The sequence below is a fragment of the Thalassophryne amazonica genome, unplaced genomic scaffold (genome assembly GCF_902500255.1).
Source record: "Thalassophryne amazonica unplaced genomic scaffold, fThaAma1.1, whole genome shotgun sequence".
NCBI lineage: Eukaryota > Metazoa > Chordata > Actinopteri > Batrachoidiformes > Batrachoididae > Thalassophryne > Thalassophryne amazonica.
The window spans coordinates 247,242-259,733 of NW_022986259.1; the positions used below are offsets into that span (position 1 = coordinate 247,242).

At 43.1% G+C, this 12,492-nt stretch overlaps 1 protein-coding gene across 1 annotated transcript in view; it reads left to right on the forward strand.

Annotated features, from left to right (window-relative positions):
• The first annotated feature begins 908 nt into the window (after positions 1–908).
• LOC117505877 (4-aminobutyrate aminotransferase, mitochondrial-like) overlaps positions 909–12,492 on the forward strand; it is a 97,388-nt gene continuing 85,804 nt past the window's right edge. Inside the window, exons 1-2 of the mRNA XM_034165412.1 lie at positions 909–936; positions 2,785–2,933. Of these exons, the coding sequence (XP_034021303.1) occupies positions 909–936; positions 2,785–2,933 (177 nt within the window). The remainder of the gene's footprint in view (positions 937–2,784; positions 2,934–12,492) is intronic.

A 12,492-nucleotide genomic window follows, 5' to 3' on the forward strand; every position in this document is an offset into this window, starting at 1 on the left:
ATGGTTTAACCTGATGTCTTCTATTTTCTTCTCAAAGTAATCCGGTAAATTTTGTGCTGTAAAAGGAGAGCGAACTACAGGTGGTTGTCCATGAATAAGTGTTGCCACCATGTCAAACAAGAACTTTGAGTTATGCTTGTTTTTGTTGATCAAATCAGAGTAATAGGTCCACTTTGTAGCCAATAATGCATGCTTATAGTCTAAGATAGCATCACACCATGCAAGGTGGAATACTTCTAATTTTGAACTACGCCACTGCAGAGTACCCGACCTTCTTGGAGTCCCTGGGAGGGGTACTAGATAGTGCTCTAACTGGGGACTCCATTGTTCTCCTGGGGGATTTCAACACCCATGTGGGCAGTGACAATGAGACCTGGAGGGGCGTGATCGGGAAGCACGGCCTCCCCGATCTGAACCCGAGTGGTGTTGAGTTATTGGACTTCTGTGCTCGTCACAGTTTTTCCATCACGAACACTATGTTCGAGCACAAGCATGTCCATAAGTGCACGTGGCACCAGGACACCCTGGAGGTCGATGATCGACTTTGTAGTTGTATCATCTGACCCTCGGTCACTTGTCTCGGACACTCGGGTGAAGAGAGGGGCTGAGCTGTCGACCGATCACCACCTGGTGGTGAGTTGGATCCGCTGGGAGTGGAGGAAGCCGGTCACACCTGGCAGGCCCAAACATATCATGAGGGTCTGCTGTGAACGACTGTGGAATCCTGTGTCAGCGAGGTCTTCAACTCCCACCTCCAGGAGAGCTTCTTCCAGATCCCTGGGGAGGTTGGAGACATGGAGTCCGAGTGGACCATGTTCTCCACGTCCATTGTCGATGCGGCCGCTCGTAGCTGTGGTCACAGGGGCTCTGGTGCCTGTCGTGGCGACAATCCCTGAACCCACTGGTGGATGCTGGAAGTCCTACTTGTCTTTGTTGGTAAGTGGGACCCCGAAGGCAGCTGACAGGTACCGGCAGGCCAAGCGTGCTGCAGCCCGTGCAGTCGCAGAGGCAAAAACTCGGGTCTGGGAGGAGTTTGGGGAAGCCATGGAGGAGGACTATCGGTCGGCCTCGAAGAAATTCTCGCAAACTGTCCGACGCCTCAGGAGGTGGGAGCAGCTCTCCACCGGCACTGTCTACGGTGCGGGTGGGGAGCTGATGACCCTGACTGGGGATGTTGTCGGGCAGTGGAAGGAATACTTTGAGCATCTCCTCAATCCCATTGTCACGTCTTCCAAAGAGGAAGCAGAGACTGGGGACTCAGAGGCGGACTCATCCATCACCCAGCCTGAAGTCACCAAGGTGGTCAGAAAGTTCCTCGGTGGCAAGGCTCCTGGGGTGGATGAAATCCGTCCTGAGTACCTTAAGTCTCTGGATGTTGTGGGACTGTCTTGGTTGACACGCCTCTGCAACATAGCGTGGCATCCCTCTGTTTAAGAAGGGGTACCGGAGGGTGTGTTTCAACTACAGGGGGATCACACTCCTCAGCTTCCCCAGTATGGTCTATTCCAGAGTACTGGAGAGGAGAATTCCACCGATAGTCGAACCTCGGATTCAGGAGGAGCAGTGTGGTTTTCGTCCTGGTCGCGGCACACTGGACCAGCTCTACACCCTCTATCGGGTGCTCGAGGGTTCATGGGAGTTCGCCCAACCAGTCTACATGTGCTTTGTGGATCTGGAGAAGGCGTTTGACCGTGTCCCTCAGGGCACCCTGTGGGGGGTGCTCCGGGAGTACTGGATACGGGGTCCTTTGCTAAGGGCTATCTGGTCCCTGTACAACCGCAGCAGGAGTTTGATTCGCATTGCCGGTAGTAAGTCAAACCTGTTTCCAGTGCACGTTGGCCTCCGCCAGGGCTGCCCTTTGTCACCGATTCTGTTCATTACCTTTATGGACAGAATTTCTAGGCACAGCCAGGGTGTAGAGGGTGTCCGGTTTGGGAACCACAGAATCTCATCTCTGCTGTTTGCGGACGATGTGGTTTTGTTGGCTTTGTTAAATCAGGACCTTCAGTGTGCACTGGGGCGGTTTGCAGCCGAGTGTGAAGTGTCCGGGATGAAAATCAGCACCTCCAAATCCGAGGCCATGGTTCTCGACTGGAAAAAGGTGCCTTGCCCTCTTCAGGTCGGTGGAGTGTCCTTGCCTCAAGGACAGCAAACTGTCCTCATCCAAATCTCCAGTAATTAACATACAGTCAGCTGTTATTGCTGTCATGATTTTTGTAAACCTGATGTTCAAATGTTCACACTTCTATGCTGTTGTATTTTTCATTTTGGTTTTATAACGTTTGATAAGTTAGTGGTCGGTTGTTTTTGTTGTGCTTCGTAATTGTTTTAAAGCTCTACAGAAAAACTAAATTGACGGTGCATTTGTGGGTAACCCTGTAACACGGTGGCTTTAATGGCTAACCCTGTAACACGGTGGCATTAGTGGCTAACCCTGTAACACGGTGGCATTAGTGGCTAACCTTGTAACACGGTGGCATTAGTGGCTAACCCTGTAACACGGTGGCATTAGTGGCTAACCCTGTAACACGGTGGCGTTAGTGGCTAACCCTGCAACACGGTGGCGTTAGTGGCTAACCCTGCAACACGGTGGCGTTAGTGGCTAACCCTGCAGCACGGTGGCGTTAGTGGCTAACCCTGCAGCACGGTGGCGTTAGTGACTAGCCTTGTAACACGGTGGCATTAGTGGCTAACCCTGTAACGTGGTCCTTTTGTGACTAACCCTGTAACATGGTGTGTTTGTGTCACTGGAGAAGCTCGGCTAATGCAGTGTTTCACTTTAAGGTTCGCTGGCAACAACACATTCCAAAGCTATCCACAAGCTGGATGTGCCGTCATTTGATTGGCCAGTTGCTGCGTTCCCCAGACTGCAGTACCCCTTGGAGGAGTTCACACGGGAGAATGCTCTGGAAGAGGCTCGCTGTCTGGAACAGGTACGGCATTGTTTCTGTGGGTTTGTCCTCAGTTGATTGCTGTCGTTCAGACAGAGGTGGACATTAGCACTTTTTTGGTACATTCCACTGTGACAGAAGATTTGGCCATGAAAAGAGTGGCTGTGAAATTCATGCTGCTGCTGACGGCGCAGCAAAAGCGCCTCCGTGTTGAAGTCTCACAGGACATGCTGTGACATGCCCACCTCTTCCACAATTTCTCGGATAGTCACACGACTGAAAAGTCACCGAAAGCCATCTGAATCATCCGAATGGTTTCCACCTGGCTGTCGCCCAGTTTCTGGCAAAATTTGATGCGGCGCTGCTCCAGTCGTTCCGTCTTTTTCCTTGAAATGAAAATCCGCCGAATGCACTACACATGTCCTCACACAAAGGCTGCTTACCAGAAAATGATGCAATCGACAGGCATGAAAACGTTCACACATGCACACGAAGGTTCAAGGTTGGCTCATGCAAGCACACATGATTCAAATCAATCAGGTTTTTGCAAAAAATAAAAAGGTCGGATACTTTTCTAACAGACCTCGTATTTTGATCAATGGCTTCACAATCCTCATTTGGACTGGAAATCTTGAACTGTACAGATATAACCCTACTCTATAAAGCTTTGTGAAGGTGAGTCACCGTGAGTTTCCTGATTTTCCATCAATTCACATTTTTCAAAAGCTGTTTTGATAAGTAAAAAATTCATGTGCAGTGGTAGGCACAGATAACAAAAAAATTAACTTCGATAACAGATAATCAGATAACTGAAAAGTTATCTTTGATAAAGATAAACCGATAAACCACCCAAAAATATATCGGAAGTTACAGATAACTGATAAATTCCAGTATTGTCTCTGTACATTTGCAACTACTAATAAACTGAATTTGAGTTTTAACACCACGACCACTTTTGGAAGCATCAAAATCGATAAAAAGATCCAAACAATGAGCCCACACTTCTATGTTTGAAGATCCTGCCCCCTGCTGGAAGCTCCTGTTTACTACATATCTTCCAGGACAGACGCACCCTGAGAGCAACCACAAAGCTCAGCTCTCTACCAATCACAATGCTCCGGTCAGGCGGAGGTCTTGGAAAATAAAGTCATGCTGACTTATGGTTTTGATTTATAAATAACATTAACACTGACAGAATAACTCCATTAATGTCAATTCTGTCATTTGTACAAAGTTAAAATATAACATATATCTTTTAATGTTGAATAATGCACTAATTCTGAGGTTTTGTAACAAACACAGTCAGATCGCAAAGGATTCTGGGTAAATGTGCCTCTGCTAAACACTGATTGGTTCAGTCATTCATTATGTAAACCAACACATTAATGTGACGTGTGTCGTGTGTTGGTGTTTACAGATAAATGTGCTTTTGTAAAATGTTCCATTTTTTTAATTTTTAAAAACAGGCATTTTTACGGAGCCCTGGAAGTGTCATCGCAAAATGTTTTGCATGTGGAGAGAATGTGCGCACGTTTTATGATGTGCGCACATTTTATTAGTGCCGTGCGCATGTTTTATTATATTGTAAAACATGCACTCAACTTTGTCTTGACACATAAATGTTGGCTTTACATTGTGTGAGTTTTGGCTCTTATTCAGATGATTTTTTTGGGCCAAGTTTCAGGTTAATCGCGCTTCCTGCATCGTGTAGAGTACATGGAGTAACAAGCTGCGTTTAACATCTCACGACCACCTCCTGATCGCCGATCGTATGATCGAATGAAAATCAAACCTGTTTGATATTATTCTGGTCGGCCGTCGTGAGGGTATCCTGCTGCTGAAGAGCTACAAGCATCCAGCCGCTCGCACTGTGCCTGTGCAAACACTGCAGAGCTGTCTTGTAATGGTTTTTTTTTTGTTTTGTTTTGTTTTTAAACTTTGATGTCTCCCATCGAGAATTTTTGTAAATTAAGTTTGAAAAAACTTAACTTGTGATTAAAAATATCATACAGTGTCTGCTCAGCTTCAGGACAAATACAGCCATGAATTGCCATGAACACCGCTGGCCAGTAGATGGCAGTAGAGGCCTTGAAAACTTGCCAATTCCAGATAATCTGTGTTGCTACTTGCTACATTTAAGATGCGTGGAATTTAATAAAAGCAAACACAGTAACAACATCTATAAACGCAGAGAATATATTCACGAGAAGTGTCTGACTCCGTGGTATAACTCACAAACTCGTAGCTTAAAGCAGATAACCCGTAAGTTGGAGAGGAAATGGCGTCTCACTAATTTAGAAGATCTTCACTTAGCCTGGAAAAAGAGTCTGTTGCTCTATAAAAAAAGCCCTCCGTAAAGCTAGGACATCTTTCTACTCATCACTAATTGAAGAAAATAAGAACAACCCCAGGTTTCTTTTCAGCACTGTAGCCAGGCTGACAAAGAGTCAGAGCTCTATTGAGCTGAGTATTCCATTAACTTTAACTAGTAATGACTTCATGATTTTCTTTGCTAACAAAATTTTAACTATTAGAGAAAAAATTACTCATAACCATCCCAAAGACGTATCGTTATCTTTGGCTGCTTTCAGTGATGCCGGTATTTGGTTAGACTCTTTCTCTCCGATTGTTCTGAGTTATTTTCATTAGTTACTTCATCCAAACCATCAACATGTTTATTAGACCCCATTCCTACCAGGCTGCTCAAGGAAGCCCTACCATTATTTAATGCTTCGATCTTAAATATGATCAATCTATCTTTGTTAGTTGGCTATGTACCACAGGCTTTTAAGGTGGCAGTAATTAAACCATTACTTAAAAAGCCATCACTTGACCCAGCTATCTTAGCTAATTATAGGCCAATCTCCAACCTTCCTTTTCTCTCAAAAAGTCTTGAAAGGGTAGTTGTAAAACAGCTAACTGATCATCTGCAGAGGAATGGTCTATTTGAAGAGTTTCAGTCAGGTTTTAGAATTCATCATAGTACAGAAACAGCATTAGTGAAGGTTACAAATGATCTTCTTATGGCCTCGGACAGTGGACTCATCTCTGTGCTTGTTCTGTTAGACCTCAGTGCTGCTTTTGATACTGTTGACCATAAAATTTTATTACAGAGATTAGAGCATGCCATAGGTATTAAAGGCACTGCGCTGCGGTGGTTTGAATCATATTTGTCTAATAGATTACAATTTGTTCATGTAAATGGGGAATCTTCTTCACAGACTAAAGTTAATTATGGAGTTCCACAAGGTTCTGTGCTAGGACCAATTTTATTCACTTTATACATGCTTCCCTTAGGCAGTATTATTAGACGGTATTGCTTAAATTTTCATTGTTACGCAGATGATACCCAGCTTTATCTATCCATGAAGCCAGAGGACACACACCAATTAGCTAAACTGCAGGATTGTCTTACAGACATAAAGACATGGATGACCTCTAATTTCCTGCTTTTAAACTCAGATAAAACTGAAGTTATTGTACTTGGCCCCACAAATCTTAGAAACATGGTGTCTAACCAGATCCTTACTCTGGATGGCATTACCCTGACCTCTAGTAATACTGTGAGAAATCTTGGAGTCATTTTTGATCAGGATATGTCATTCAAAGCGCATATTAAACAAATATGTAGGACTGCTTTTTTGCATTTACGCAATATCTCTAAAATCAGAAAGGTCTTGTCTCAGAGTGATGCTGAAAAACTAATTCATGCATTTATTTCCTCTAGGCTGGACTATTGTAATTCATTATTATCAGGTTGTCCTAAAAGTTCCCTAAAAAGCCTTCAGTTAATTCAAAATGCTGCAGCTAGAGTACTGACGGGGACTAGAAGGAGAGAGCATATCTCACCCATATTGGCCTCTCTTCATTGGCTTCCTGTTAATTCTAGAATAGAATTTAAAATTCTTCTTCTTACTTATAAGGTTTTGAATAATCAGGTCCCATCTTATCTTAGGGACCTCGTAGTACCATATCACCCCAATAGAGCGCTTCGCTCTCAGACTGCAGGCTTACTTGTAGTTCCTAGGGTTTGTAAGAGTAGAATGGGAGGCAGAGCCTTCAGCTTTCAGGCTCCTCTCCTGTGGAACCAGCTCCCAATTCAGATCAGGGAGACAGACACCCTCTCTACTTTTAAGATTAGGCTTAAAACTTTCCTTTTTGCTAAAGCTTATAGTTAGGGCTGGATCAGGTGACCCTGAACCATCCCTTAGTTATGCTGCTATAGACGTAGACTGCTGGGGGGTTCCCATGATGCACTGTTTCTTTCTCTTTTTGCTCTGTATGCACCACTCTGCATTTAATCATTAGTGATCGATCTCTGCTCCCCTCCACAGCATGTCTTTTTCCTGGTTCTCTCCCTCAGCCCCAACCAGTCCCAGCAGAAGACTGCCCCTCCCTGAGCCTGGTTCTGCTGGAGGTTTCTTCCTGTTAAAAGGGAGTTTTTCCTTCCCACTGTAGCCAAGTGCTTGCTCACAGGGGGTCGTTTTGACCGTTGGGGTTTTACATAATTATTGTATGGCCTTGCCTTACAATATAAAGCGCCTTGGGGCAACTGTTTGTTGTGATTTGGCGCTATATAAAAAAATTGATTGAAAATTGATTGATTGAGAGTTTTAGGCACTAGAGTTTAATGCTGTTGTCCGTGGAGCCTGAACAGAGTGTCTGAAATGCATTTGTCCTGTCGTGAATGTACTGAGATTACCCTATCCTACCCATAATGCACTGCTGGGCAAAGCATGTGCTCACTAAAACCTTAAAAATTAGCACATTACTTTAAAACTAAAACATATATCTGATATTTTCACTTTATAAAACTTCAGATGTGACAGTAATTTTAAATAACTTAACTTTAACCATAAGTTAAAAATGTATGCCTCTGGATGACTTGGGTGATATTGGTGTTAAAGGAAATTATTATTATTATTATTATTATTATTATTGACCAGTTCTCCTTTGCCTACAGAGGATAGAGCGGTTTCTCCTGGAAGCAGCTCTCTTCTGTTTGCAGAGGGTAGAACTACACGTCTGTTAAGAAACTTTTAACAGGTAGGTGCTCAACTGATTTAAAATTTTAAAAATGTTTGCCGCTGTTCAGCGTTGTTTATTATGTTATTGGTCTAAAAGTTATCGGACAAAAATTTATCGGAAGATAGTCCGATAATGGTTTTTAAATTTATCTAAAAAGATAATCTGATAATGAAAACATTATCTTCAATAATTATCTGCTATCGGATTATCGGAACTGTGCCCACCACTGTTCATGTGTCAATTATTCTAAGGTGTGCTGAGATTGGTTTTGGGATGATTCCTTTTTCTGCACATCCTGCTATGATTTCCCTTTAAATTCACATCCCACTCTGATAAATCAAGATGGCTGCTACATGCATAGCGGCCATATTGATTTCATTTTCTGCCTTATAAATCTTAAAAATGCCCGTTCCTTTGGTTTTCATTTTCTTAAAAGTATGTTAGGGTGGTAAGGATGTTTCATATAGATTTGTGGCATGCTCCAATAATCAAGATGCCCCCATGGCAGTCATCTTGATTTTGGTTTCCACTAAATAACTCGTTAATATTTTGTCAATTTGTTTTCATTTCAAGGTATGTTTGGATGCTTAAAGGGACACTTTACACATCAATGTTAAACCCTAAAATAAGAGATTATATATTGAAATAGTGACATCTTAAATAAAAACAAGACTTGCAGTAGATTAGCTTAATTTTTATGATTTTTAAAAAACTGACCAGCCTTCCATGTGCTACATGTATGAAGTCACAATACTGTAAAATATGAGGTTTATATATTCACTGAGAATTTTTGATGGTCTATATGTCCCACAGTGTCCGTCCGTCACATGCACATTGTCCCACAGTGTCAGTCCATCACATGCACATTGTCCCACAGTGTCCGTCCGTCACATGCACATTGTCCCACAGTGTCCGTCCATCACATGCACATTGTCCCACAGTGTCCGACCGTCACATCAAATCAAATCAATTTTATTTATATAGCACCAAATCACAACAAATAGTTGCCCCAAGGCGCTTTATATTGTAAGGCAAGGCCATACAATAATTACAGAAAAACCCTAACGGTCAAAACGACCCCCTGTGAGCAAGCACTTGGCGACAGTGCGAAGGAAAAACGCCCTTTTAACAGGAAGAAACCTCCAGCAGAACCAGGCTCAGGGAGGGGCAGTCTTCTGCTGGGACTGGTTGGGGCTGAGGGAGAGAATCAGGAAAAAGACATGCTGTGGGGGGGAGCAGAGATCAATCACTAATGATTAAATGCAGAGTGGTGCATACAGAGCAAAAAGAGAAAGAAACACTCAGTGCATCATGGGAACCCCCCAGCAGTCTACGTCTATAGCAGCATAACTAAGGGATGGTTCAGGGTCACCTGATCCAGCCCTAACTATAAGCTTTAGCAAAAAGGAAAGTTTTAAGCCTAATCTTAAAAGTAGAGAGGGTGTCTGTCTCCCTGATCTGAATTGGGAGCTGGTTCCACAGGAGAGGAGCCTGAAAGCTGAAGGCTCTGCCTCCCATTCTACTCTTACAAACCCTAGGAACTACAAGTAAGCCTGCAGTCTGAGAGCGAAGCGCTCTATTGGGGTGATATGGTACTATGAGGTCCCTAAGATAAGATGGGACCTGATTATTCAAAACCTTATAAGTAAGAAGAAGAATTTTAAATTCTATTCTAGAATTAACAGGAAGCCAATGAAGAGAGGCCAATATGGGTGAGATATGCTCTCTCCTTCTAGTCCCCGTCAGTACTCTAGCTGCAGCATTTTGAATTAACTGAAGGCTTTTCAGGGAACTTTTAGGACAACCTGATAATAATGAATTACAGTAGTCCAGCCTAGAGGAAATAAATGCATGAATTAGTTTTTCAGCATCACTCTGAGACAAGACCTTTCTAATTTTAGAGATATTGCGCAAATGCAAAAAAGCAGTCCTACATATTTGTTTAATATGCGCATTGAATGACATATCCTGATCAAAAATGACTCCAAGATTTCTCACAGTATTACTAGAGGTCAGGGTAATGCCATCCAGAGTAAGGATCTGGTTAGACACCATGTTTCTAAGATTTGTGGGGCCAAGTACAATAACTTCAGTTTTATCTGAGTTTAAAAGCAGGAAATTAGAGGTCATCCATGTCTTTATGTCTGTAAGACAATCCTGCAGTTTAACTAATTGGTGTGTGTCCTCTGGCTTCATGGATAGATAAAGCTGGGTATCATCTGTGTAACAATGAAAATTTAAGCAATGCTGTCTAATAATACTGCCTAAGGGAAGCATGTATAAAGTGAATAAAATTGGTCCTAGCACAGAACCTTGTGGAACATGCACATTGTCCCACAGTGTCCGTCCGTCACATGCACATTGTCCCACATTGTCCATCCGTCACATGCACATTGTCCCACAGTGTCCGTCCGTCACATGCACATTGTCCCACAGTGTCCATCCAGCACAGATGTTTCAGCACATTCTCTAGAAAATAAAAAAAACAGTAAGTGACATAATGGACCTGTTTAAAAAAAAACAAACTTAACACATTGTTTCCCACAGTGCTGCATGGTGCAACAACTGGATTCAATGAAATGGTGCAGGAAGTTAGCATACTTCCACACCTATTTGGAAATGTGTCTTTTGATCGTCTGTGAATGAAGACACTTTTGTTGGGCAGGGATCATTATTTTGGCAAAATATTCCAGTTTTTGGGCCTTTTCATGCAAAAGAGCAAGCAGGATTTTATTCAGAGAATAAAGATTGTTAAAAAAAACTACATTCTCAAGACCCTAGTGGTCCATACTTAAAAACTTTTTTTTCTACTGTTGCTGTTACATGTTGATGCCCAGCTTGGGGTTTTTCTGTAATTATTGTATGGCTTTTGCCTTACAATATAAAGCGCCTTGGGGCAACTGTTTGTTGTGATTTGGTGCTATATAAATAAAACTGATTTGATTTGATTTGATTTGGTGAACACGCTCAAACCAATGGAGCCGCCCGCCCTGACTTCCTGAATAAGGTGAATAGCGTGCCATCAAGCAGTCAGAGACACTGCCGACTTTCCTGGCATCCATACCTCTGTATGTGCGGCGTTCACCCGGCGTCCGGCCTCATAACTGCCATCATAGGTGAAGTTAGTGGAGCACAAGTTAAACTGCAGTCTCACGTCATCCTTCACTCACAGTCCTCATCGTCCTCTGACTGTCATACATCGCTGGCTCCGGCCGATGGTCCCTGACGCTGGGTCCTCATTACCATGCTGTGGACCCGTAAGGACGTTCAGACGAGGCTGCCTGCAGGATGATCTGTGTCTCTCAGCCTGCTCACTCATGTTCAGCTCCAATGGCCCTGATCAATAGCAGATCTCTCACAAATGAGAATCTTATTTTGAAGGACTTTTCCCACTTGCTGGATTTCCTTCTGCTCATTCCTCAGTTCCCTGTGAACATCTGGGTGTGGAGGTGGTCTCAATCAATCAATCAATCAATTTTTTTTTTATATAGCGCCAAATCACAACAAACAGTTGCCCCAAGGCGCTTTATATTGTAAGGCAAGGCCATACAATAATGATGTAAAACCCCAACGGTCAAAACGACCCCCTGTGAGCAAGCACTTGGCTACAGTGGGAAGGAAAAACTCCCTTTTAACAGGAAGAAACCTCCAGCAGAACCAGGCTCAGGGAGGGGCAGTCTTCTGCTGGGACTGGTTGGGGCTGAGGGAGAGAACCAGGAAAAAGACATGCTGTGGAGGGGAGCAGAGATCGATCACTAATGATTAAATGCAGAGTGGTGCATACAGAGCAAAAAGAGAAAGAAACAGTGCATCATGGGAACCCCCCAGCAGTCTACGTCTATAGCAGCATAACTAAGGGATGGTTCAGGGTCACCTGATCCAGCCCTAACTATAAGCTTTAGCAAAAAGGAAAGTTTTAAGCCTAATCTTAAAAGTAGAGAGGGTGTCTGTCTCCCTGATCTGAATTGGGAGCTGGTTCCACAGGAGAGGAGCCTGAAAGCTGAAGGCTCTGCCTCCCATTCTACTCTTACAAACCCTAGGAACTACAAGTAAGCCTGCAGTCTGAGAGCGAAGCGCTCTATTGGGGTGATATGGTACTACGAGGTCCCTAAGATAAGATGGGACCTGATTATTCAAAACCTTATAAGTAAGAAGAAGAATTTTAAATTCTATTCTAGAATTAACAGGAAGCCAATGAAGAGAGGCCAATATGGGTGAGATATGCTCTCTCCTTCTAGTCCCCGTCAGCACTCTAGCTGCAGCATTTTGAATTAACTGAAGGCTTTTTAGGGAACTTTTAGGACAACCTGATAATAATGAATTACAATAGTCCAGCCTAGAGGAAATAAATGCATGAATTAGTTTTTCAGCATCACTCTGAGACAAGACCTTTCTGATTTTAGAGATATTGCGTAAATGCAAAAAAGCAGTCCTACATATTTGTTTAATATGCGCTTTGAATGACATATCCTGATCAAAAATGACTCCAAGATTTCTCACAGTATTACTAGAGGTCAGGGTAATGCCATCCAGAGTAAGGATCTGGTTAGACACCATGTTTCTAAGATTTGTG